The following is a 27,845-nucleotide window of genomic DNA, read 5'->3' on the forward strand; positions in this document are numbered from 1 at the left end:
TTAAATGCTTGTTTAAACCTCAAAGTAAAATTTCTTTCTGTCATACCCTTCAGCATTATTTAAGATAGCTTCAGGGAGTCCTTTACTCTTTCTTCTTTTACCCTTGATATTTTATGGAAATGTTTTCACAAGAATGGGATAAATGGCTCATCAGCAGAAATTAGGACAGTAATGTGTAGGATATTCTCAAGGTGGCACAGTAATGAGTATCTACAGCAGGCTAGATATTTGGGGTAGTGGTAACTAAACAGTTCATCTGACCACAGTGTAGAGACTCAGCTAAGCAATATGCCTATAGTGTGAACTATAATAATATTTTGATGCTTTCTGTCGTGGAGTTATGTCTAATTCAGTGAGTATTTCCTCTTCATTTTAGGAGCTCATAATTAAAACCGTGTTAAGTTCAGCAAGAGAGGAACCATCTGGTCCTGCACGGTAGGTCATAGAAAAAGAGCTTTTACTTTAATAGGTTCTTTTCTTTATTAGAATGTTTTGAGGTGAATATATTACAGAGCTTAAAGTAAAAATTTGTTGCATTTTATTAATGGTTTTCTTCACCACTGTCGAAACTGCAGTCCATGATATGAATTTAAAATTGTTTGTAACAGATATTAACAAACAGGGCTGGTCTAGTCCAATATTCTTTCTATGATAGTGGCTGATAGGAAAGGGTGTAAATAAGGGTAAGAGAATAAGCTTTCCCAGCCTACCCTGGTGTTCAGCTCAGGAATTTTCTGGACTAGAGAGGCATTTTTTACTTTGATTAGGACAAGATTATTTATGATGGAGGGATAGTTATTTTTTATTAGATCACATGATTTATTTTGAAAAAGAGAAGCAGTCCAATGTACATTAGCCCTTCTTTATGGTATGGACAAGAAGCAGAAAAAGCTGAGCTAAGCATTAAACAAGGAATGGTTGCTCTGCTGCTTAAACCTAAGCATCTTCATCAAATGAACGACTTCAGAGAGGATAGTTGCCAGTTTTCTCTTCTGTTTCTTAATTTGCTTAGGATTTTGTTCCTCCATACCCATCTACAGAAACATTCAGTTATGCAGTCCTGTGTATGGGATTGGAACAGGAATCTCTAATGCCTACCAAGGAAGAGCCCATTTGTGTGCCTTATGTATTTGGAAAGAGTGAATATATATGGCCAACTAATATATTGTCACTTAAAATACTAGAACTACATGCCTGAGAAACTACAAACCTGGAAAGATCAGTTTATTGAGCCTTTAAACATTTTGTTGGGAAACCAAAAGCAGTTTTCATCAGCCCACTTACCTCTTTCTTCACTTAAGCTGATAATATTTCTCAATGCAGGAAAAGGAGAGAATATCCTGAGATCACATTAATTTAATTTTTCATGTTACAAAACTGCTTTCTAAAAGGCATAAGACTTTCCATTTTGCAGTTTTTCTTTCTGGGACAATGTACAAAGTAGGATGGTTTTTCACTATACTGTACAATTAAATCTTGTATGTATTTTTGCTGTCTGTAAGCATTTTTGTGATTCTATGTAGCCTTAAAATCTTTTCTCTACAGCACAGGCTTCATAGCCACTTCTGTTTGTATTCTAGCCTACAATTTCTCCATCCCAGATGTAATGAATTATCAGCTTTCTTCCTGTCGATTTTGGATTGCTCTCTGATTTTATTCAGGATTTTGAATTCTGAAGTTTTTTCCAAATTGTTTGTAAACTGTGTTCCTGAAGAAAATAACCAATGGCTCAGAGATTGCTTAAGCTAGCTCTTTAACACTTCTGAACAAATTCCATCCATCTGCTGATTTAAACACCTATATCTAAATACTCTTTATCTTTACGCTTCTTTTCTGTTTCCCGATTTTAAATGAAGAAACAATAAAAGTTGATGTACTAATCACAGTATTAATACTGTCTCTAGGATCCATTTATCCCTCCTCTATCCATTCTTGTTTATTGTCTGTGAAAGAGTAACATTCCCCTCTCATCTCTGTCTCTCAGATGCTCTGAATATGAGCAACCTCTTGTGTTGGGAAGGAGGAAGCTCCCACCCCAATTTTTGCTTAGTCTTAAATAAATATAAGAATTTCCCATACATTGATTTCAGGTAATATTTTTAATCAAAACACACATAGAAACGCAGGGGTTCATGATGTCTTTTGGATTTTTCAGTTGCTTTTTCAGATGCCCTTCCTCTGCCCTTTCCTCTGCCTTCACCAGCATACTTTGGATTTCTTGCTCATTTTAAAATAAGTCACAGTGCTATAAGGGTTTTGTTTGGAACAGCTGTTTTGGAAATATTAAAACCATATTTGTTGTTAAATGTCTTTAACAAAACATAATAAATCATAAAAATTACACATTCCTGTAGAATGTTTCTCAACAACTTATCCTCCAACATTGTTTTACAGATGTGTTGCTCTTTGCAGCCTTGGTATTTGGATCTGTGAGGAGCTAGTCCATGAATCACATCATCCTCAGATCAAGGAAGCATTGAATGTGATTTGTGTTTCTTTAAAGGTGAGAGAATTAAATTTTTACCATGCATATTTCTGTGTAAAGATACTTTGTATTTTCCAAGTCACAATGACATTTTGCATCCTTACTTCATGATCTCATTTGCCATCATTACAAAAGTGAGAACTCAGTTTAATGAGTGGATCTCTGAAATATCAAAAGTTCTTTATTCTTGTTTAAGTTTGGAGAGAATGGTGTGCTGGGGGATGAGATAGTGGAGTGGATCTTTATTTTAATATATATCACTAGCCACTCTAACCTACCACAGTATTCTCATAACATTTTGTGCATGTTCACTTCTGAGTGTGGGCCATTGAATCATGCAGTATTGCTTCTTAGCCCTGGCTAGATATTTAGTGAGAAAAGCAGAGTATTTATACTGTATGTATGGCAACACCAGGAATGTTTAATTTGCTGTGGCAGAGTCCTTTTCTATGCTTATTCCAAGAGCTGCATACTTCTGGCTTTTTTTTCCTTGATGATTGTTTTCGTTTTCCTACTATTTTAAATCTTTTTGCATTTGTTCTTATATGATAGAATAATTAGAATATTAGTAAAAACATCTTGTTTTTAAGCAGTTTGCAAATTTGCATGTTTGTGAGCAATAGCTTCAACTTTATAAATGTTTTCCAGTGTATCTTCAGAACCTTTTTATGTGCTTCTTGTTTGCATCAAAATTCTATGAAGAGTCTAGTGTTTCTGTATATACAGATTCATTAAAATTGGAGCGTACACCTGTTACATATGACTTATGTTGGACGTTGGGGATTATTATTTCCTTTTAAGCAATGGGAAAATATCTTAGCAGATTAGCTGCTCACATCCTGTGAAGCAGGATTTGAGTCTCTGTATAAGATAGCTGCAGGGCTTTTAGTATTAGACTCTAAATTGCAATTTCCTGTTTTGCAAAAATCACATTCATTCTTTGCAGCTCCACTAATACCCTCTTCCAGAGTTTTCCCCTTGGTTTTTAATAATGCTTAACTTTTGCATTTTATCAAGTTCCTGTGCAAGTTTGGTAAAAGGCAAATGATGTTTTTATCTTGCTTCTTCAATTTATCAATATTTGAACTATTTTTAATCCTGGAATTCACAGTGACTTATGTTCTTTTTCTCTGATGTATTTATTAAGCCAATTATTTGTATCTCGTTTATATTAAACATAAATTACTTTTTGAATGAGAAAGCAAAGATCTTTATATTTCCTTTGCTTTGCGTTGGCAAAACCATCCAGTGCATATTGTCTTTTTTTCCAGTTCTGAGCAATCATATACATTCACAACTGAGTTTAATAATGAAATGAAAAGTTCATTAATGTGTCATGGGAGAAATAAATTAGCTCTAATTTGTTACCTAAGCAATCTCCTGGCTACCTAGTAGTCAGAGGTTTGAACTCCCAGAATGAATTATTTTCTTACTTTCAGGAGAAATGAATGGGCAGGGAGCTCTAGGCCTAGTCCAACTTACTGATAAGTTCAATTGAACAAATAACATTGAATAGAAATGCTAGCAGCAATTACAGGCTTATTTTTGAAATACCAGGAGCATATTCAGAGCTGCAGTTCAGCAGCTCGCTTTGGATGTAGCTAGTGCTTCTCTCAGCTGTGTGGCAATACTGCTCTGTCAACATTAACTTGGAGCTTGAGCACAAAGGAACCTAACCAGCCATCCAGACCTATGATTTTATTCTGCTTCTCTCAAAAATGCTGCAGCTACATCACAAAATTGTGTTGTACAGGCTTAGTTGAATGAGTGCTAAGCAATAACAATAACTAAATAACAATAGGTTATTTTCAGGTATGGACAAGGTTAAATTCCTGATTTAACATGCAGAAAGAATGGACCCTTACAAAGATGAACCTTATGTTCCAAGAAAAACCCTGAGAGTTGGGAAACAGGCAAAGTGCCAGTTCATTGCCATCTTTTTTTTCCCCCCCCTTCAAGTAACTTCTCAAAAATTACATTCACAATCTACACTACTCAATATAAAAGTGATGAATTCTTATGCTTTATAACACAGGACATTTTCCAGAGACAGAGAATGGCAGGTGGAATGTTAATGGCAGCATACAGGTGTTTCCATGCCACCTCTGAAGGTTCTTGTGAAAGAAGTCAGAACCAAATGACTGACTTGAAAGGGTGAATTGTTTCATTATCTGACACGTAGTCAGTGAGGCTGCTTGATTTCAGGAGAATGTCCTTCCAGAACCCACAGCTCTCATAGCTGTCTGTTCTCAGGTACCTGAGCATTTGTCGTGGTTTAAGCCCAGCTGGAAATTATTCACCATGCAGCCACTTGCTCAGTCTTCTTTCTTCCTACCCACTGCAGTGGAATGGCAGGGAGAATCAAGGCAAAACTTTCATGTTGAGATGAGAACAGTTTATTAATCAAAAGCCAAGTAAAACAGTGTAATAATGGTAAATTATAATTATTATAATAAAAAGAGAAAGGAAAAAAAGCCCAAGTGATGCACAATACATTTGTTCAGCATCCTCTGGCCAATATCCTCTTCCCAACCTAGACTGAGCCCTTTTCCAGATAACTCCCCCAGTTCATTTACTGGGCATGATGTTCTGTGGTGTGGAATATCCCTTTGGTCAGTTTGGGGAACCCATCCCAGCCATGCTCCCACCCAGTTTCTTTTGCTCACCTTCTCACAGGTACAGCATGAGACAAGAAAAAAATAAAAAAAAAAATCTTTGTCTTCTGATAAACAGAACTTAGCAAAAAACCCCAAAACATCAGTGTGTTATCTACACCATTCTCATTCTGAATCCAAAACACAGCACTGCAACAGCTACTGAGAGGAAATTAACTCTACCCTAGCGACAGCATTCTTTTGAAATGTGATATATTGACCATGCTAGGACAGCTTTCTGAAGCAGATGAAGGATTTGATCTATTTCAGCTAATCCACATATTCTTGAGCTAAACTTCCTCCCTGATGCTTTTCCCATGAATAAAAAAAAATAAGAGTGCAAGATTAGGTTTTAAATGTATACATATTCATTACTTTATACACTTTATGCTTTATGTGGAATTTATGTCTCCACTTACTTTTGTTTCTTTATTAAATTAAATTTTAAAAAAACACCTTTCTTCAACCAGAGGGGAAAAAAGAGATTAACTGATTTGTGTAAACCAGCCTTAAAAATTATTCATTCATCTTCATTTTAGAGCCTCTTTAGAAAAAGAATTATGAAAAATTTAAGTAGAAATGCTTTCTGTTTTTAAGTAGTGAATGGCCAATTATTCAGTGACTGAAAACTCTCCAGGTCTTTTTGTTTTTCTTACTTTTAATGATCTGGATGCTCTGTATTAAACCACCCCAATTTGTCCACCCCATTTTTCTTCTCCAGTGATTTTGGGGTTTTCCTGCAAGCTTGTTAGGATGTTTTGAGTAATCTGGGTTTGATCTCAAGTTCTGTGCTCAAATTGTCATGCTTTCAGTTGTTTTTTTGTTTGTTTTTTTTTTTCAAACTTGTGTGTTAGAACCTGTACTCTGCTTACTGTGCTCTTACAGAGTACTTGGACAGCAAGGGGAGAGGCTGTCTCATGGGGAATAAAAAAGTAATTATATTCTTGTCATAAAGTCTGTGAAGATTTGGAGATGTGAGATGTTTACTGTTTTGAGCTAGAAGCCAACAATAACATGAAACTGCATCCACTGAGAAACAGAGAAAATCAGAACAAGAACTAACTGACATTGTGTACTCCAGTTTCCATCTCCCTGGATGACTTGCAAGAGCCATTCACAGTCTTTCTTTTTGCTTATATAGATAACACAAATTAAAAATGGTAATTAAGACTTCGTACTCCAGACTTTCCCTTTCACTTGTGCCATTTCTTTTCAAGACTTTAAATGTAAAAATTGATAGCTCTGCTTTGATAAGAAGCACTGACCCAGAACAGAGTCTTCTTCCAGTATATTTTCAGTTCAAGTTTTTGTAATTCAAAAATTTTATTCTAAAATCTCTATTTTCTCTTCAGGCTTCATTGCCCAGGCATTTAAGCTTTCTTAAAGCTTTGGGGTTTTTTAAGTTTTGTGAGATGCATCCCTCCCTGGAGGGTTAATAAAACTGGTCTGAGTAAGAAAAAAGCCTATGAAGCCAAGAAATTACATCTAAACATTTTTAGAGCATAATTGCCCTTTTCTGAGTTCAAAAGTAGAGAGCCATCTTGCAGCACATACCTGTGACAGTTTCACTGCTGAATTTGGTGGGATTGAAACAAGTAAACTACTTTCTCAATAATGCAGGAATTCACTTGTAATATTAATGTTGTCCTTGTCATTTGCTGCACACCTTAGTGTTTTAAAGCAAATGCAGTGAAGGTAGAAAACTCAGTTACATGTCTTGTGCATTAACAATTTAGGGAAACACATCCCTTTATTTTAATTTATGTTTTCCCACTTACGAGTGTAGAACAGGGTGTACATTGTCCCCTGAGACTGAGAATTGTACAAATGTGTTCCCTTCTGCTTTGACCAGCACAGTAACTGTGGAGGATCAGCAACCTTCTCTCTACTATAGAAGAAAAGCAGAGTTAAGCACAGAATTAATTTCCATGCAGACATGGGCTGGGCACAGCAGTTGCTGCCAGGAGCAGAACAGTTCATCTCGTGTTTAGTACTACAGGCTGCATTTTGGGCATGTGGCTTTTCACCAGCCTTGATTCTCAGCAAAGACCTCTGATTTCAGAACTGGATCCTTGGGGGGGGGCTTTGCTGTGATTCATTAATATTAATAATCATTCAGGTAACAAGAAATTAGTTCTCTTTTCCTGGCTTCATGATACTAACCAGTCTGAAGTTAGTTAGGAGACACCTCTCCCCTTTCTGGTGTGCAACTCACTAGATGTCTGACCTAAAACTTTGTTGTTAGCTGCTAACATTTGTTTGTGAATATAAAATAGTTCCTTTTGAGCTCTGTAAAATTTAATTCTGTTCCTCTGGTAAATAGATACTTAAGGAACTATATGTATAAAACTACCAGTGGAATTTGTGACTATCTTACCACCTAATGTACTCTTACATGAAATCACTTTGTCATTGTTAGTGTGCTGTCTTCTCTTTTCCAGTTTCCAAACAAAACAGTAGCCCAAGTTGCCTGCAGTATGCTGAACATGCTGATACATTATGTACATAGACTTCAACTGTATCAAGCTGATTCACCTTTAAGAATTATTCAAGTAAGTAATTTTTTTTAAATTTGAAATTTTCAGTTATCTTAAGTGAAACACTACAGTGTATTACCTTAAAATTAAACACCTGAATATTGAGAATTATGTTTTGCAAAACACTGAATTAGTATAAACATAGTCTTTCTAAACACTAGCAGTAGGGAATTGCAGCACACTTAACTTTCTGACTGGAGTATTGACATGTAATGTGCCTATTTTTCCTCAGAGAAAAAGTGTCATGAGAATGTTGTCAATAAAGTACAATTTTTAAATAATATTTGATATCTTCAAGCACATTTATTTAAGTTCAGGGAGAAAATGATTGCTTAAAATATGGATCTGCAGTTGTAATTTGCATATCCATGAAAGAGTTTCAGTATAAAGCAAAAATAATATTTTGAATACTCTTCCCATGACAAGGAGATAGACTGTGGCCTCTGGGAGTCTGAACCACATAGAAAAGACAGAAGCTCTCAGGTTCTTTTCATATGACGGTTTCTTAAGAGATAGAGCAAGCATTTCTGTGCTCCTCTGGAGACATATTTTTGATCAAAGAGAGACAGGGTGTATTCTAGTAGTTCTAAGAAATAAAGTAGCTCAGATAGCACCATACACAAACCAGCACCAGATTTCTTCCTGCATCATACAAGTGTGTTGAGTTCTTTTCATGCCTGAGTATTTGAGGTAGCTGTGTAATTCCATTGTCCTTACATCCCTATGTCAGTCAAACAGAACATACTCCTTCAATGTATTCTGCAAAACTCAATTAAAAATGTTTTTGTTAATAAAAAAAAGTTATCAAGGAATACTGTAACTTGTCTCAAAATAATTGTAATAGAATTTAACTGTGAATCTAGTATCCTGTTAGATTTACCTCCTTAAAAATTATTTTAAGCTGAAATATTTAGGTTCTGTTTTAAAAGAAATGTGGTATATTTCCCCAGATTCTCATAGCAACTATTACACATCTGTTACCCAGTACAGAAGCTTCCTCTTATGAGCAGGACAAGAGGGTAAGTATTTTTTTGTTTCTAGTACTTTCTGCCTCCTGAAAGCTGTGTCTCTACTGAATTGGCTTTGCTGTGGGGCTCATTGGGTCATTTAAATTTGGGCACTTTGCTGCAGTCTGTTGCTGATTGCTCCATCATTCTGGGCTTCCCTTCCCACAAGGAGCTAGAGTTCATCTGTTGCTCATTTTTTGTTCAGAGCTCTGTTTTATCTTCTGTCTCTGATTGCAGGAAGTCAGGAGCTGTTGTAGACTACAGTCATATACCAAGCCACCCACTTTTCCCCTTGAGGATACTTTTCCATAATTGACCAAGTTTCCCTGTGAACTATTGTCTATCATTGTACATATTATATAAAAAATCTCTTGCCTATTTTGACAAATGTAGTCCTAATGGGTTTCTTAAAAATTGGTTAAAAATAAAAGACTCAGTGCCCTTCATCATTTGGGTTATTATACTTTTGAGGTACAAACTTGGAATGTATTATGTGAAATGAGTAAATTAGGTAAATGGATTTTTTTTAAAGGCTTTTATCTACCTCGTATAATATTTTAGAGAATCTTGCAGATATTTATCTGAATTGTCTTCCCTTCTACAGCTGAGTTTTAAAAATCAAAACCAATAATTTGGTCAGTAAGTTATTGATGGTCTAATGTGGATTTGTGTCTTAATCTAATTCAGTTCTAGAGTCTTTTAAAACATCCCAAGAGGGAGCTGATTTTTTTGCTAACATAGTAACCTGCAATACAGAAAGCAGTTGGATTTCTTTCAGTATCTGTTGCTGCATTACATTATTGATACATTGTTAAGGACATTATGTGTTATTTATAAAGCACTAAGTACAGGTGAATTAGTTCCATTTCGTGTAACCCTTGATTCACTTTGCAGTGAAATTTATGTGCAAAATGGTGCATCAGCCTTAATTTGGACCTGTGTTATCTGTCATTTTAAAAACACCCTACGAATCAATTTTTAAAACTATGGGTATCCTCTTTAAGTATAGTATCTGCTCAGTGTCTTACCCTGATGAGAAACTGTTGAATGAATGGCCCAAGTTTGTATTGAATGCCACAGGTTTTGAAGCTACAGTGGTTAACAAATGGGACCTGCCATTACTGCCAAAGGTTGATTTTACTGAATTGAAAAAGGAAGGCAAAACAGAGAAATAAAATAAAGTGATAAATATGAAGTAGCAGGTGCTGGCTTAATTGATTTGTAATGGAAAGTGTTTTTTCCAGTTGGTGGTTTCTTTACTTCTGTGCTTATTGGATTGGATAATGGCCTTGCCATTGAAGACTTTGCTGCAGCCTCTTCGCACTACAGGAGCAGAAAATGATAAAACTGAAAGATCCGTTCTTAATTGTATATATAAGGTACATGTTTCTTTGCTCACTTAGGAAGAATTTCTGTGTATGGAGGTAGTGTCAGCTTTCATGGAAATGAAGGCAAAAGTTTTCTGTAAGCTAACCTCCATTCTACTCCTGAAATATGGAGTTTTTCAGTTTTTGCATGTTTCATTGTAACGACTTGACCTTTGGTATATTTGGAATAGTAGATTTTGTTTTACTTTTTGGACGCTTAAACAAGCCTCTTTATTTGTATGTCACATGCATTGCAGATGCTTGTATTGTAAATATTGTACTGCTTTTATTTAATACAAAAAGATGTAAATTTTATATATCAAGCAACCTCATTTAGCAATAAGCAAATCAAAAAGCACTAAGTTACAATTACTGTCTTTAGGAACACAGGAGGAAGGGGTTTTTTATCCTTTTTGCAAGGGAAGGGGATTAAAACCTCTAGCAGTTTAGACCTAGCATATGTCATTAGAGAAGATAGGAGATCTAAAAATAAAGGTAGCCTAATGATTTTTTGTCTAAGTTTTGTTTCTTTATTGTTAAATTCTATTTTGGTGGTAATAATTTTCTTTGCAGACCAGGATTTTTTTCTGTAAACATTAGGCATATAAAATTTTCCAACATTTCATCATGCCTGCCTTCTAACAAATCAATTTTTAAAATGCAAATAAAAATAACTTTTATTTCTTATAGAACTATAAAGTATAAATTTCAGTAGTTAATGTAATGAAATTCTGGTTTTGTTCTAGGTTCTGCATGGATGTGTCTATGGGTCTCAGTGTTTTAGCAACCCAAAATATTTTCCTCTAAGCCTTTCTGATCTGGCATGTATGGATTATGATCCTTTTATGCATTTAGAAAGCTTAAAGGAACCAGAACCTCTTCATTCTCCAGACTCAGAGAGGTCTTCTAAACTTCAGCCAGTCACTGAAGGTTTGTCTAATTGTCTAAATACATTTTCTTTCGAAAAGATTTTGTCTGGGTTTTCGGTATTGAAGTGTTGGTCTAAAGCACAGGTTTTCAGCTATATGAAGACACTAGGTAAGAACCATTAGTATGGAATGAGCAAATGTAATTTTGAGCAATTGCCATTTGATTAACTGAAAATAAGTATGTTCTGAACAACACCAAGATCGATATGATATGGATTCTTCTATGCTCTGTGTATCAGCAGAAGTGTTAAGTACTGCAACATGGATAAATGTTGCTTTTCATTTTACTTTCAGTAAATCAGTTTGATTTTTTCTTAATTTTGCTCCTTTTTCTAGGAGTATTTTGGGGTTTTGTTCCTGTTTGATATTGCAATATTGGATGCTTTCCATGATTTTTTTTAGCCTATCATAATTTGTTGTTGATCTCTTTTTACGCTGCTTAAAACCACAGATTTGTCTAAAAAGAGAAATTTTCTCTCATCTGGTTAGAATCTTAGGAGACATGAGAATTAACATTTTCTTCACAACTCAAAAATAAAAATAAAGAATTAAGAATCTAAGCTACAGAGGACTATCATGTATTATGCAGTATATCTAGTAAATATCAAACAGCTACACAGGGAAGAAAATTGAAAAAGATGAGATTAAGATATGAGCAACTCTGTGTAGTGCTATTCTGCCTCTGTATTAAGTTGTTCCATTTAGGCTTTTTTAAGGGTATTAAGAACCAGATAAATGCAGCAGTTCTTTGTAGCAGCTGTGTGCTAACAGCAGGTGATTTTGTGGTCTGTAGTGACTACGTGCTGTTTTTTATGTAGAGAAAATGGCTAATCATTGTGCCCTTGTCTAAGGCATGCTTCATCATCCTCAAGTACTTTTTTGGCCAAAGAATTCTAAACATAGATCTGTCCCCTAATAAGCTCAGTATTGGATTGAACAAGTCTGATCTGAGAACTACTGGCAGGAGGAGCTGTAATTATTAAATTTACTGAAGAATGAAGCAAGGTACTATAGTTGGCTTTTTGTCAAATGGCTGTGGCCTTATTAGTAAAAAGTAATCATCTGCAGGGTCAGAATGAAAGAGGCTTCGAAGGATTCATTCTGTCCTAATTACAGTCTCACCTATACATATTATGTAAAGCTAATATTTAAAGCATTTGCCAAAATTTACTTCCACTACATGTTCTATTACAGTGTAGTGAATAGTAGTAGCTTTTTATGCCTGGCATCTTTTGTATTCCATAATAATCTGTAATTATGGGTTAGAAGCAAATGCTGTGTGGCTTTTTTAATCTGACAATCTGAAAAGACAACCCTGAATAGATTTCTCTTTAAATGAGTACGGTTTCACAAAGCCTTAGCATCAATATCTTCATTTTGCATTTCTAACCATGATCTTTTCTTTTATGATTTCTTGTTAAATTTCTTAATAAAAGTAATTTCAGATATCCCTTTTATCTCTTCAGATAAATTAAGTTTCAGGGCTCTGGAATTGTAAGTTGGACTGTGAAATTTAATTGGCATACTGCAGTATTATAATGCAACCCTGGTTCTGCAACCTTGGCACTTCTAGTCCCCATTGCCAGGCAGGGAATAAAATTGGCGGTGCTTAACCGATTGCACAGCATCTGCTCTCCCTGGCATTGTTGGAGGAGTGAGAGGAGTGAAACTAGTGGATAACAACCAGTCTGGGTCTCTGTCAAGACAGAGGGTCAAATACTACAAGCTAGCAGCAGAGCAGTATGCCAATGGGTCGGCATCTTTTAGTAGAGTAAAAGTGCTATCGTAGTATCTCTTTTGAAGGAATGGAAATGAGAGGAATTCAGGGAAGTTCTACAAAGACAGGGTAGGAATTGCAAGATTCTTTCCTTAGGTCACAAGCAAAGCTGAAAGTGCTGAAATGACAGAATTTTTAAGACAGGGTGCTTTAACAGATGTGATTGATTTGCCCTGTTATGCCTCCATTGTTCACGGTCAGATCCATCACAAGTTTTGTGGATACTCAGCCACAGCATAATGTGGTACGAGACCAGGGAGATACAGGACTTCGAGTGACACAGCTGTGTAGTGGTGACAGGATCTACTGAGTGGAGCAAGCCATGCAATAAACAGCAGGGCAAAGATTTCTTAAATCCTATGAGAACAGGCGTATGTCAATAAAGAAAATGATTATTTGCCTCCCTTTTTCAGTAACTTTCCAAGTTCTGTCTCTCATGAGGAAGCTCTTAACCTAGGATTGTCAGTAAAATTGTTCTACTTTCCGGAGCTGGTGAAGTGGTAGATTTTAGTATGAGATATTCAAAGAATAACTTTGAAATTAGGTATTAAGCATATTAAACTGGTATATTTAAACCAGAATGAACTTTCAGCAGCTCTCAGTAGGGACATCAGTAGGAAGCTTTTATTTCATCATCAGAACTTGCAAACAGCAAGTCTGTGATGTTTCCATACGTCTAAAGAATCACTGGGTTTGTCTATGGGCTGATGAGCTGTTCCTCTAGTTAGTGTTGGCAACAACCTACTCTAGCTGCAGTTTGGGCATAAGAGTGGTGGTGGTGGTTTGACCCTGGCTGGATGCCAGCTGCCCACCAGCATTGCTCCATTATTCTCCTCCTCCTCCTCTGGACAGGGGAGAGAAAATACAACAAAAAGCTTGTGGGTTGAGATAAATACAGGAAGAGATCACTCACCACTCACTGTCATGGGCAAAACAGATTTGACTTAGGGAAATTAACTGACTTTATTAACAAGCAGTTCAGGGCAGGATAATGAGAAATAAAATCAAGTCTTCAAAACATCATACTCTTACCCCGTTCCTCCTTCCTGGGCTTAATCTCATTATCAGTTTCTACCTCCTCCTTACCCCCCCAGTGTTGCAGGGGCATGGGGATGATGGGACTGCAGTCAGTTCACCACACATTGTCTCTGCTGCTCCTTCCTCCACAGGGGAAGGACTCCTGCTCCAGCATGGGGGCCCTCACACAGGAGACTTGTACAGCACAGGTTCTTTCCATGGACTGCAGTTTTTCACAGATGCACCACTCTGGATCCCTTTCATGTGGCTCAATCCTGTAGGCCCAGACTGCTCCAGCATGGGCTCCTTTCTCCACAGCACCACAGCTCCTGCCAGGAGCCTGGTACAGTGTGGGCTTTCCACTGCATCACAGCCTCCTTTGGGCATCTACCTGCTCCAGCATGGGGTCCCCAGGGATTTCAGGGTGGATCTCTGTTCTGCTGTTGAACCCCCATGGGCTGCAGGGGCACATCCTGTCTCACCATGGTCATCTCTGCTCTGGTGCCTGGAACACCTCCTGCCCCTCCTTCTTCACTGACCTTGGTGTCTGCAGAGTGGTTGCTTTCACATATTCTCACTCTGCTCATCTCTGGCTGCAATCTCCTTTTGCCCAATATTTTTTATTCCTACTTAACTTTGTTATTCCAGAGGCATTGCTTTCACTGCTGATCAGCTTGGCCTTGGTGAGCACAGGTCCAGCTTGGGGCTGGCTGACATTGTCTTCATCAGACACAGGGCAAGCCTCTAGTAGCTCTTCAGAGAAGCCACCCCTGTAACTCCCACACTACCAAAGCCTTGCCAAACAAGCCCAGTGTTCTAATTAACTGCACCTAACTAGCCAGCTTAGATGTTCACAAGCCAGCCTGGACTGCATAGTGCCACGATCTGCTGGCTTGCTTCTGATCTTTTCCATTTCGTTTCAGGACCAGAAACATACATGAAGGAGAATTTTTTTTGCAATTATAGACAAAAACATTTTGAAAGCTGTTCTTCATAGGTCACAAATCTGTTAAATAGTTGTGATTGGAAGGTACTAGTAACATTACATGGATACAATGGTCTATCAGTTATTGATTCGATTGATTTTCCCCCCATTACTCATATTTCTCAAAAAATATTTTAAACTCATTTGCATAGATTGATAATTTTTTCTAATATTTTTCAGTTTCTAATGAAAAAGTTTTCTCTGCCTGATGTTTAGTCTTAGCTTTTCTTTATAAGGTAAAAATACAAAGTACTTTTCATTTAAGATTTTGCTGTTTGTCATTTTACTGAAAGGACACAAAATGCTCACTTTAAAAAAATACATAGTGCGTCTGGATTAACACAGTTTGTGTTTTGTGGGGAATATTCTAGAAATGGGTTTTCTGTTGCTGCATGTCTATATAGCTGAAGTTTAAAATTAGAAAGGCATGAGACTTGCTTGAACTAATGTAAGATACAGGAAACTAAGCTAAGAGGAACACTCTTAGGCTCCCTTTAAACATAATGAAGGAAAAAGAAGTGCTTTTAGAGAGTGATTCATCCCATTGCTCCAATTTGAGATTAATCAGTCTGTACAGGTCATCATTCTTTAGACAGCTAGAAGGATGAAGAGAGTGAAATTCCACCCTCAGTCATTACTTTTTACATTTACTACATAACCGTAGTTGTTTAAAACTGTTCAGCCAAAGTTGAATTAAAAAGTTAACAGCACATCTTAAGGAAACTTGTGAATCCTTAAGCATCCATGCCACAGATACAAATTGGTAGTGGTGGACCTTTGGCCTTCCCACAAAAGAGGTGATTTCAGGACTGAGAAAAATAAATATTACAACATGCTTCTAGTAAATTACCAAGTGATCGTGTACACATTTAAATTACCTTGTCCAAGCCAGAGGCAGTACCATTGCAAAGAAAGCAGTGATGTGTTCTCTCAGGAAAACAGGTCAACAAAGCAGTGAGCTGGACTGCCTTAATATGTAATGATATGACTTAGTTTGTAGAATTTGTGGCAAAGCTGTGATGGCTTGCGTTATTGCATATTCTCAATTGCCCTCCAGAAACAAAGAGCATGGTTTAGATACTCATTTTAAGGTTTAATATATTGAATGTCCAGTTATTCTTGATTGAGGAGATGTGCTTCTAGGAATAAATTAAATTGCAAAATTAATTTAAAATTTTCATAATTTCAAAATGCATTACAAGGCTTGGGATTTTTCCTTTTTTATTTCTGGGGAAACCATGACCAAAATCTGATTTTCTGTGTGGCAAAAATGTTTCAAGATTGCTTTATTTTACTTCAGCATAGCAGGTTGCATCTTACAGTCTGCTTTTTATATACTTCTCTTGATACTTCTAATATAAATTCTCTGTGTTATTTTTAGATCAACAGCAGTATATTCTGAGAGAAGACTCAGAGGTAGTGTTCACATTTTATGAAAGAACAATGACAGATCTATGATTTTAGTTCAAGTGCAAAGTATTCAGGGAAAAGCTGTATTAGGACTGAGAATGGATCTTCCAAATTTAAATTAATTGTTCTCCTCTTCATATCACTGTCATCTTTCTTTGCTGTATTTCCCTTAGGCTCCTAAGGGAGTACATTCACACACACAGGTACGAAAGGACCATGGTCAGGTTTGAGATCTTTAGGGTTTCCCACACAATAGTAATAGTAATAACATGTGCTAGAATGTCTGTATTTCTTCTAGTTTTTCAGCAGAACTTAACAGGGGGCATTTAACCTTTATAAGATGGGACTTCAGGTATCAGGAAAGCTCGTGGGTCTCTGCTCCTGGGAACCTGGGAAAAGTATTACCTTATTTATCTGTGCAGTGGCAAGGGCTGAATACTTGGTATAAATATCCTAACAAAGATGAGCCACTCTCTGTGTTGTCCAGGTGCTAGTCAGTAATTTGCTGATAAATGATTGTTCAAACACCCAAATTATTTTCTCCTTGTTTTCTATAAAATCTGCTTTCAGTTCCTTCTTGTATTTCAGCAGATGGCACTATAACTTAATTTCCTTGTATGCTGCCAGTATCTGGACACTTAATTCAGCATCACTGTATGTATTTGTATTTGTAAATTTTAAACCTCAAGAAGGCTGTAGATGATAAAAAATATAATCTCTAATTTGCTTATATTAATTCTCAAGGCATTAGTTTATTAAAATACTTTAGTAGATACGAGTTTTGGAATTGTGTAAATGTTATGATAATTTTGCCATCTATTAACTGGATGAAATGTTTTCCTATTTGCTGTTCAGATGAAGTGCTTCCTAAAGGAAGAGAATAGCCAGAATCCCAAACATCTCTTACATGCTGTACCCAAACCTTTTTTGGGGAAAAAAAGGCAAATACATACTACCTGTTTATTTTTGCAGTTGCTGAATGCATCCTTCTTCAGAAACTGAAGATTTATAATGGCAGTCAGTACGCATCACAAATTTGCCTTTATTTTTCCCATTAAACCAATTAAGACATCTGAAACTGCAAAAAGAAATGTTTCTTAAACATTAGGTTTGGCAGCTTATGAAATCTAGCATAACGGGAGATGAATTCATTATACCTTCCTTCTGTGCCCAAGAGGTTGGTTACATACTCTTAGTAAATACTGAGTGAAAAAGTGATGTTGTTCAGAACATTCTGGTTTGATGGATTTTGATGAGAAAGAAGATGGGAAGCGTTTCCAGCAGTTTTCAGTGTTTAATGTGATTTAAAATACATCATGTAATCCTGAGGAGTATAGTTTTTTAATGTTCCCTTTATAAATCCCAAATTCAGGGCATCCATGCCCAGTTACAAGAGAGAGGATACAGGAAACAAATACTTTGCCATTTTCACCTTGTGCCCTCTTCCACCAGCCTTATTCTGCAGTGTAATATTTTTGTGTATGGGTTCTTCAGTAGGTCCCCTGAACCAGTTGATGGCTCTCTTCCTCAGAGAGTTACTTTGTCTTGCTCATGAATGTGATTACGTGAATGTAATTCATGTAGAGTTGACTTGACAAAAAATAAATCAATAACAGTATAGTACTGGGTTATCAGGGTGTGATATAAACATTAAAAATACCTTTTGTGAATTTAGATGACGTAGTGTGCAAGTGGAAGGTATGTAGCAAAGAAGTAGCTGGCAAAAACCATGTTGAATTACCAGTACAACTCACAGGATGAATTTCACATAAGATGAGCACAATTAACTTTACTTTGTCCCTCTCAAGATTTTCTAACCTGAAACTTCTTAAGATGCAGCTGTGGCATGAGATTTCCTTTTTGAAAAATTTGAAAATGTTAGATTATGTCGAATATAAATGGCCTAATCTTTGATTTTGTACTTTAAAATTATCCAACACTATTCTCAAGCTAACCTACAGCTATACACTCCCCAGGGAAATTAAGACGGATTAGACCTTTTGTGCATCTATCTTCCTTTGTATTTCTCAGTGTAATGATGTGTATAAATATAAAAATACACTGCAATTGGAATGGACATCTTGCAACACAGTTAGGAAATCTACTTCAACACCAATTCAAGATTTATTTTCACTAGATAAAAAAATTGTGTATTTTAGAAGAACAGTGCTGCTAACAGAGCTATGGCAAAGGAAGTATGCTCTGTAGACATAGTCATGGCTGTAAAGTAATGAAGATGCTTCTTTAACTGTTTTAGGATTTTTCATGTTTTTTATAGAAAAGACCAATAGTCATCAAAATGCATATTTTTCCATTACTGAGTTGCATGTATCCTCACACTACTCATTCTCTCAGGAAGAGGCTAAAAGAAACACATAAATCTCAGTGTTGTTTTCTGAACTCTTCTTTTAAAACCTGTGCTCTTTGTCTTGCAGTGAAAACTCACATGCAACAAGGATTAATTTCTGTTGCTGCTCGTACTGTGATAACACATCTAGTCAACCACTTAGGCCACTATCCTATGAGTGGAGGTCCTGCTATGCTGACCAGTCAAGTGTGTGAAAACAATGACAATCCATACAGTGAAAGTCCTGAGCTTTCTCCTGAACTTTTTGAGAACCCAAATCTTCAGTTCTTTGTGTTAAACAATACTTCCCTGGTGTCTTGCATACAAATCCAAGCAGAAGATGACATGCCTGGGGGAGGACTGTCTGCTGGACTTGCATCAGCTAATTCAAATGTTAGAATTATAGTGCGTGATCTGTCTGGCAAATACTCATGGGATTCAGCCATTTTGTACGGACCATCATCTTTATGTGGATCTTCACAACAAACATCTTTTGCACTTTCATTATCTCAGCAAGACAAATCAGAAGATGCTCTTTCGTCTTTTGAGCATGTGGAGGATGTATCTGCAAGAGATGGAATTACACTCCAAGTTAAAAGGAAATTTAGAGACACTGTACCAACATGGGATACAATTAGGGATGAAGAAGATGCTCTTGATGAGCTGCTGCAGTATTTAGGTGTTACAAGCCCTGAATGCTTACAGAGAACTGGTGTTTCACTCAACATCCCTGCTCCTCAACCAGTCTGCATCTCAGAAAAGCAGGAGAACGATGTCATCAATGCAATTCTGAAACAGCACACAGAAGAGAGAGAGTTTGTTGAAAAGCATTTCAATGATGTAAATATGAGGGCTATGGAGCAGGACGAGCCGACCTCACAAAAGCCACAGTCAGCATTTTACTACTGTAGGTTACTTCTCAGTATACTGGGAATGAATTCATGGGATAAAAGGTAAAATAATTCATATTTTAAGAACTTTTTTTAGGGAACTGTGCTCTTTTCACCTTGATCATAGAGTTTGTTAAGGCAAAAATATTCCAGGCCAGATACCGAAAGGGAAGGGATGTGCAGCTAAAGGCTAAATGGCAGCTTTCTTCTGCTTTTCAGCCTGTCATTTAGAGGGACAGAAAGGAGGAATCTGTTGGATTTGTTGTGATTCATATTCTTTCCTTAGAAAGTGTTTGAAGGCGAATTGAAGGAGTGATGTATTTTCTTTGCATCCCATGTATGTTGCTGCAAAAATCATTACCTTTTGATGTCAGAATAATACTCAGAGAGTGTCATATTCTCAGCTATTGTGTCACTGGACAGTGTCCTGCTGCTTTGTCTGCTAAAAACATGCTTGCATGCAGCCTCAAAGCCTTGCATGTGTATTAGCTAATGAGAAAGATGTGTCCCCTACTATTTATTTCAACATTGGCTGTGCTTGAGTACTGTCTGAATGTTGTTTAGAACAACAGGAGAGAAGCCATGTTCAGTTACAGAAGTAATGTCTCTTTGCATTTTTATTTTTGTGTTGGTGTAGTTAAGTGCATGTGCATGAGGGTATGTACAAATATTAGCATCCTAGAATTCATGGGTCTTTCTGCAATCTTCTGCCATTGCTTTCAAATTCCATATTAGAATCACTGATATGTTTTCCTACGATGAAGGGAAATGGATATTTGGTAAAACAAAAATAAATCAAAAATCCAGGTATCACTGGAATCAGACAAAATGTTGGTGTTACAACCCTTCTTATTTGGGTCTTTAATTCCTCAAGGCAGTCTGGTTTTGAACAGACTGCCCTTAATTCCACAGTGTTTTGTGGGAAACATCTTAAGCACAGTTGAAAAGACATGAAAACTGCCTTTCTTTCTCTAACATATTGGTTTTGTTTTTTGCTTAACTTGTTACAGCTGGCTGGGTGATTACTGAGCGAAATTCTGCTCTGCAGTTGAGCAGCAAAAAGCAAAAAGTTCTGTGTTAAATGCCCCACAACAGTAGACTAATGGGAGTGTCTTTTGTCACTACACATACATATTTTATGGTCCTTCTGTAGAGAAGAAATGGATCCCAGTCAGATCCAATGGGTTGACAGGAGAAAGTGGAAAGAAATAAAGGTTATACTCAGGGCTGTAATGAATATAGATGATTTGCTGGAGTAAGAAAAATTGCTTGTATATTTTTTTAAAGGTGTCCTAATTTTTATATATTAAGAAAGAACTGTTGAAAAGACAGAGGCATTTGTTGACTGTTCCTGAGTGGACCTGGATATGTTGTTTTACCATTTTTGTACTGTTCTGTATCCATCAGTGAAGATGTAATAAAAGAGTTACAAATTTCTCTATTTAGAAGGAGCTTTCATCTCCTGAAGAAAAATGAGAAGTTACTTCGAGAACTCAGAAATTTGGACTCAAGACAATGGTAAATTCTTTTAATGACTGTCTCCTTATTTGTTTTAAGTGTGCTTTTACTCAAATGGCACTAATTGCATAGATGTGAGAGTTGAGCTGACTTTTTAAATCGATTTTTAATTATTAATGTATTTTGCATCGTATTGTCATTTTTTCTGTTGTATTGAAGTTGCATTGGTTTTATTTGCAGGGTTAAATTCTGCGTGTAGAGTGCCATAAGATAAACAAATTTCAAAATAACTTAGAATTATGAGCATTTTTATACGCATAACATTTAATTCTTTTAAAACTTTGATATATCAAAATCTCCACACTTTCAGCTTTGGTTGTTTGATTGTTTAGCTGTTTCAAATGGTCTCAGTATTTGAAGACATGGACCTCTAGTTGGAATTGTAGCACAGTATTAAAAACTGACTTGTTTTTGTAGAAGTTGCAACAAAACCCAGTGGAAGGTGTAGAAGTGTGAGAAACCATTTCCACTTATTCCAATGTCTAACAGCAACCTGTCTCCAGAAGACATTTAAATGATGATGATCTTTAAAAAACATGTGAAGATTCTTCATTCAGTTGCACAAGCTGCATTTCCATTGTGTTCAGAAGGCACTGCTGTTAATGGCCATGCAGTGTGGATAATGCCCACGTTACAGGTTTTGCCCATGTCTAAAGCACACCTATTCCATTAGCAACTGGTACAGCCAGTACCATCCTGCATCTTAGAGGTGCTGAAAGGGGTAAATGCTGCTCATGTATAGCAAAACTTCAGGCTCTAGAGAAGAAATGAAAATATAAGAATATAGGGGTTATCAAAAAAGAGGCCATGTAATTGTACTGTAATTCCACTATGCATTTTTTATGTTTTAAAAGCCATGCTCTGTGTGTGTTGTTTGCATATTTTAGTTTCATATTAGTTAAGGCACTGTCATGCAATGACCATTCTGTTTTCCAGCCGAGAGACACACAAGATTGCAGTGTTTTATGTTGCTGAGGGACAGGAAGATAAGCACTCCATTCTTACAAATACTGGGGGAAGTCAAGCCTATGAAGATTTTGTAGCTGGTCTTGGCTGGGAGGTATTTATTAAATGTTTTTATCCTTGGTTGTTTCACAAAGACAATTACCAATACCTTCACATATTATAAGTCTTTGGCTCCTCAGCATTACTTACAAGAACTGAAATTCACTGGTTTAAAAATGGGATCTAGAGAAGATTTCGTGTTTCAGTTTCATTAGCAACACTAGCCATTTAAATTCAAGCTCTCAACAACTGAAGATAGTTTGTAGAGGCAAAGATAATACTCTAATGTGCAGTCCTGTACTTGCCTTTCATGGACTAATTAGGAGGCATCTTCATTTCCTGTTAAGTCCGTTGAAGTTTGAGCTTTGCTCAAGTTCAGGACTTCAAAAAGTACAGACAAGCAGCTTCTCACATAATCTCTTGTTCCTGCCTTCCACTGCAGGCATGTGTCAGTTCACACACTCCACTCAACTTCTCTTCCAGCAGTCAGAAATATTGTGATCTACCCCATCATCTGTGTGGACCTGCAGCACTTTAGTCACTTGTTCAGTACTGTCACAAGGATTTCCTTTTTTTCCATCTTTCTTTCAGATGCACAGGATTAATTACCAGTGTTAAGTTCAGTTTGGCACTGTTACACTGAATTCAGGGATGGCTTTTGGTCCTGGTTGGCTGTACAAGAAGCTGCAGGCTTTTTGCTCCTCTTGCAACTTGTGCTCATCAAGAGTGTCCACATGAGTGTCTGTCTTATTTGTTCTTTGTGTTTCTTTACTCCTTAGGTATAAAAGGACACTATCAGATTAACTGTGTGGATAATGACTCTGACTTTCCCACAGGAACAGAGGAAAACAGCTACAAGTTTACTGACTTTCATGAACATAGATGTTTATTTCCCACATTTAGAAGGAAAAGAACCCAACACTAGTACCATAAAATATCCTTCTTTAGTGGTTTAATTCTCTTAGGCAGTATTAGCTAGTTTAAAGAGTTGCTAATTTGGATTAATATTCCCTAATGAGACAAATAATACTTTAACATTTTAGCATTAAATTCTGCATCCTTTAGTATCAGATGAAAATAAATATATCCCATGTGGTCAGAGATTAAATGTATTCATGTCTGAAAAACAACTTTTTGTAGTCACTGTTTTAAAGCTGAAACAGCACATTAAACATGTCCACTTATTTTGGTGGCAAACTATTACCCATTGATCCAAGACTTTAAAAGTTAATTACAAACTATCAGTTAGTTTCCTGTGATTTTTTTTTTTTTTTTTTAATATTCAGAGAATGAAAATTTCTCAAAAATATATATGGAAGGTAATAAATTCCCCGGCTGTTACACAGAGTTTTTCCAGAGCTCAGGTCAAGGTTGATGTAGTGTCAGGGAATTTTAAAAAATTCAGAAAGCACATGTAGGTGACTCCAGTCAAATGATCAGGGAATAATCCAGTCAATGTTATTTACACAGTCTTTCCTTTCTTCTAATCTCATCTTTCCAGTAGCTTCTGTTGTGACCATGGAATTTGGAATGCTAGGGCATGCAGTTGATTTCCAGTCTAGTCAGCAAGTCTGAGCTCTTTTAGAAATGAAGTGTAACTATACTATTGAGAAAAGGATCTTCACTTTTAAAGTTCAGTTGAAAGTGCATTTTAAAGTATAAAGAGTATTTATTACCTGATAATTTTTTTCTTGTAAAGTTTTCTGGTCTTTATTTCTAGGTAAATCTCACAAACCATTGTGGCTTTATGGGAGGACTGCAAAAAAACAAAAGCACTGGATTGACCACTCCATATTTTGCTACCTCAACAGTGGAAGTAATGTTCCATGTATCAACAAGAATGCCTTCTGATTCAGATGATTCTTTAACAAAAAAGGTAGATCTCTCTGAATAAACAGTGTTCTCTTGGTAATAAACCTAAAAATTAGAGTAAAAAAAAATCCAGTAACTTTATAAAAAAAATCCAACAAAACACCATAAAATATCAGACCATCTTTGTCTGCTAAGTTGGTATATTCTCTGCCAGTTTCTAATTTTACCGTACTGGTGATTTTTACCATCATTGTCATTGTTGGCAAGAACATATGTGAAGTGGGGAAAAGTCCAGTAAAGTAATGGTGTAGAAGAAGAAGCATTACATCTGAATGATATCTTAGTACTTTTGAAACCTTAGATGCCAATTAAGAAATACAGGGTGAGTATTTTCTGAGATTATTTACCTAAGGGTCATGTGCAGGTTAATAACATAATTTTCCCTTTAAAAAAAAAAGGTTAAAAATATGAAGACAGTGTTTATTGTATATAAGGTGTTTTGTTCTGGAGGAGGCGCAGATTCTCAAAGGTGATATGATCTCTTATAGCCACATTAAGAAAAAATATTTCTGTATTGGTATTTTTTTCTTTAGAATTTAATAAATTCCACATTAGTGATAATAAGTTACAGTCTTGAACATGTGTCCTATTATAAATGAACAATTAGCTATCCTCAGACTGTCCCCCCATCCTGCATACATATGTCTTCAGATGTGCTAATCCATTCACTAGACACGTTAATGAGCACTGGTTGAAGTGTAATATTGGAGGAACTGAAGCTGGTTGACCTCAGCATGGACTTTAATACTTGTAATTAAATTAGATGGTAGACAGTTAGTAAAGAGAGAAATAGCCATGCCTCTGGCAAGCTTCAATTATTAATGACTTCTTTTTCTTTGTGTTCAACTTGAAGAAAAATATTATTGTTCTTATTATAGACTAACTATGAATTCTGACTTTTCACTGTTCCATCTCAGGTTGGTTTGGTTGGGGTGGGGTTTTTTAATTAAAAATGCTTTTGCCTGTGTGCCTATGATGCTGCATCCTTTCTGTTCTTTATTTCTTGAAGTAGAGTCAGGGTAATACTAAGGTTGTTAAATGATTTATAGAAGCGATGAATAGCAAAAAATAACTCATTTTAAAATTAGATTGTTGCTACTGTTTTAGTATAGAACAATGTGGGGGGCTCTTTAAGATGACTGGCTTCTTTTTTAAATAAAAACCTGGTTTTATAAAACACAGCTTGTAATTAACCCTATGAAGTTTGTTTATAATCTGTTTGAATTAGATCATTGCAAAATATTGAGAAGGGGGAAGACAGGTCACAGTAAAAAATAATTAATAGTAAATAATTTGAAAGTGCTGTGGACTTCAGCAGAACACAGAGGCAAGATCTCATGTCTGTTTCTAGGAGCATGTCATGAATGATGTTTTAGGTACCCCAAAGAATGACCAGGTATTGACAAAAGCAGGCTTAATATTCAAATAAAGGTGTGACACAGTTCATTGGCAAGGTTCAGTCTACTGCCTACTGGATGCTTAAAGCACACAGAGAAAAGTCAGACTAAAACATACGATCAAGCAATCTATCTAAAACTAAAATCAGCCAAGTATGATCTGTGTGGGGGCTGGGGATGAAAAAGGGGTAAGGATGGGAAAGGGTAATGATAAAAAGCAGTGAGGAAGATCCTCCTAATGAGTCACAAGGTTCAGAGTGGATCCACTTGCCAAGCTTAGCCCCAGACTTGAATGACAGTTTAGGCTTAAATGTTTTACCAGCATGTAAATTTAACAGCACTTAACATGATAACTTAATTTAAACAATTTAACAAAAGTTTCTATAGAATTTACTGTAGCATAACAGTAATTCACTTATAGGCCTAACTTACAAATCTAAAGTACTTAATCTGAGAGCAAGATCTAAAGGAGTATGTACAAGGTATACACCTGTAAACAATTCTCAAGTTCAGTGAGCTACTCATGTTGGATGCCTTTGCATCTTCTCAGCAAGTGAAGGGGTTGATCTTTGAGCAGAAGCAGTATCAGCCCAGGCTCCATTAGTGGCATTTGACAGTGATCCTCTGAGTACAGCAAACTTGAGAGTTTATCCCACTCAGAGGGATATTGCTGGCTGTAGCTGACTCGGGGTCCAGGAGAGCTCAAAGGGTTTCACTTTCAACTAATGTTTATAGGGCTGCAGGAGAGTTGAATTTAGTCATAGTAATTTTCCATTCTGTCCACAATTTGGGTTGGTAACTTTCTTTGCAAGTTTGATTACAACTTCAATTACCAGTTCTACTTGGGCTGTTATTTGTGCAAGAAAAGCAAGTTTCCAAGGTTGTTCATTAAAATACAGGAGCTCGTTAGATAGCACAAGTTCCTGGGGCCAGACAGTGTTTCTAATACACTCAAGAGGAGCTTTGCCCAGATGCTGTTTGTTAAGGCCAACGCCTAATGAGCATTTCCAAAATGATAGTGCAGGCCAAGGGGGTAGGGAGGAAAACACCACCACAAAATGCCCTCCATAACATGTTCTCTCCAGGCAAAGTTCAGTGCTGGTCCAGGCTTCCTGTGACTCAGCTTGTAAAATTGTGTCAGCTGGGCTTCTTAATAATTCCAGCTTGCCCCAGGCCTGTTTCTCTCCTGCTTTACCAACAATCTCACTCATCAGTAATTTGGAATATTTGAAGTCTGTATGGATATGTAGAGTGTATCAAGAGATTGAGATTATATTTGTGGCTCAACTACTGTTTGACTGTTTAATCAAGCTGCTTTATTTCTCTGTGGCTTTCTTTTCTGTTCATCCTCAGTGTGTTGATTTTGTTCTTTTTAAGCACATTTTCCCAAGAACAGAGGCTTGTGTGCCTCTCTTTCTGTCCCTCTTCCTTTCCTTTCCCTAACAGTTTTTGGCCCATTCCAATCAAATCTAATAGAGACATGTTTAAAAGCTGTTCATTTTGTGTGTGTTTAATGATGATAGGCTAAGTGAAGGAGACAGAGTAGGTGAGACTTGTAGTGCTCCTACTTAGCAAGTAAAGACTTTGTGGGAAGAAGCATTAGATATCAAGGTCCCAGCGGCTAAGAGAGATGTTAAGAAATTCATCCTAAATTTGAGGGAAACATCAGCTGAAGTTGACATCTTGGGATAAACCAGCAAGTGCTATCAGGAGACATGAGTAGGAAAAGAGTCTTAATTCATTTACTGTTTGTGCAACTACTCATGCTGCTTGGACTGAACATACCAACAAAAGGATTGTGTTTTATGAAATCAGCTTACACACACTACCAAAATTATTTGAGAGCCACGTGAGTGCCAACAGTACTAATTGTTCTGAGTGCATGTACTCTTCATGACCTTCAGAGAAAAGTTGAGATTTGAGCTCCTCTACAGGTCTTTCCTGTGATTTCTTGTCTGTTTTATTCAATGGGAGAAGAACAAGCAAACTTGCAGTAGTTGGCTTCAAATGGCTGCTGTTTTTTATATTGTAAATGTGCCTAGAGGTACATGATAGGTTCATCTTATAAATGGAAATTAAATTAAATTAAACCAAAACTTCTTCCTGCCAGTTGAGCCACTGTAAAATCAAGATTCTGCTGTTTCAGGGGCTAAGCCATTTTAAAACCGATTTTCCATCAGTCTTAGAGAGTAGTAAATTAAACTTCTAAGTTTCTTGATAACTCTAAAGCATTTGTTTCTGCAGATATGAACAAGAATAAAAAAAGACATGAATTCAAGAACTGATGAAAAACTTCTGATTGTGTAAAGGAACTTAAGATTGAAATACATACATAAAATAACTATTTAATTTGCAAATAGAAAATGAAAGGTTTAATGCTGATAATGCAATCCATTCTGGTTTTCTTACAATTAAAGGGTAGAGAAAACAATCTTGTTCTTACAAAAACAAGATTGCAGAGAATATGAGGACTAAATAATGTGAAGACTGAGTTCACAGAATGAGAAAGGTTGTAGAGGCACATAAATAATTATCACGTGTCTAGTTCCTCTTTCCTTAGGAGGAACTTCCTAAAGGAGTGAAGGCATAGTAATGGAGAATTTTATACTATATGTAAAATATATAGTATGTTACACACTGTATGTAAA

At 36.4% G+C, this 27,845-nt stretch overlaps 1 protein-coding gene across 5 annotated transcripts in view; it reads left to right on the forward strand.

The window, feature by feature from the left end:
• RALGAPA1 (Ral GTPase activating protein catalytic subunit alpha 1) overlaps positions 1-27,845 on the forward strand; it is a 130,218-nt gene that overhangs the window by 60,771 nt on the left and 41,602 nt on the right. For all 5 annotated transcript variants that reach the window (XM_066322101.1, XM_066322102.1, XM_066322103.1 and 2 more), the window contains 10 exons: positions 377-435; positions 2,395-2,503; positions 7,581-7,691; positions 8,627-8,695; positions 9,928-10,062; positions 10,797-10,980; positions 18,604-19,468; positions 20,852-20,923; positions 21,860-21,983; positions 23,649-23,804. In XM_066322101.1, the coding sequence (XP_066178198.1) occupies positions 377-435; positions 2,395-2,503; positions 7,581-7,691; positions 8,627-8,695; positions 9,928-10,062; positions 10,797-10,980; positions 18,604-19,468; positions 20,852-20,923; positions 21,860-21,983; positions 23,649-23,804 (1,884 nt within the window). The remainder of the gene's footprint in view (positions 1-376; positions 436-2,394; positions 2,504-7,580; positions 7,692-8,626; positions 8,696-9,927; positions 10,063-10,796; positions 10,981-18,603; positions 19,469-20,851; positions 20,924-21,859; positions 21,984-23,648; positions 23,805-27,845) is intronic.

This window comes from Sylvia atricapilla, chromosome 6 (assembly GCF_009819655.1).
Source record: "Sylvia atricapilla isolate bSylAtr1 chromosome 6, bSylAtr1.pri, whole genome shotgun sequence".
NCBI classification, from domain to species: domain Eukaryota; kingdom Metazoa; phylum Chordata; class Aves; order Passeriformes; family Sylviidae; genus Sylvia; species Sylvia atricapilla.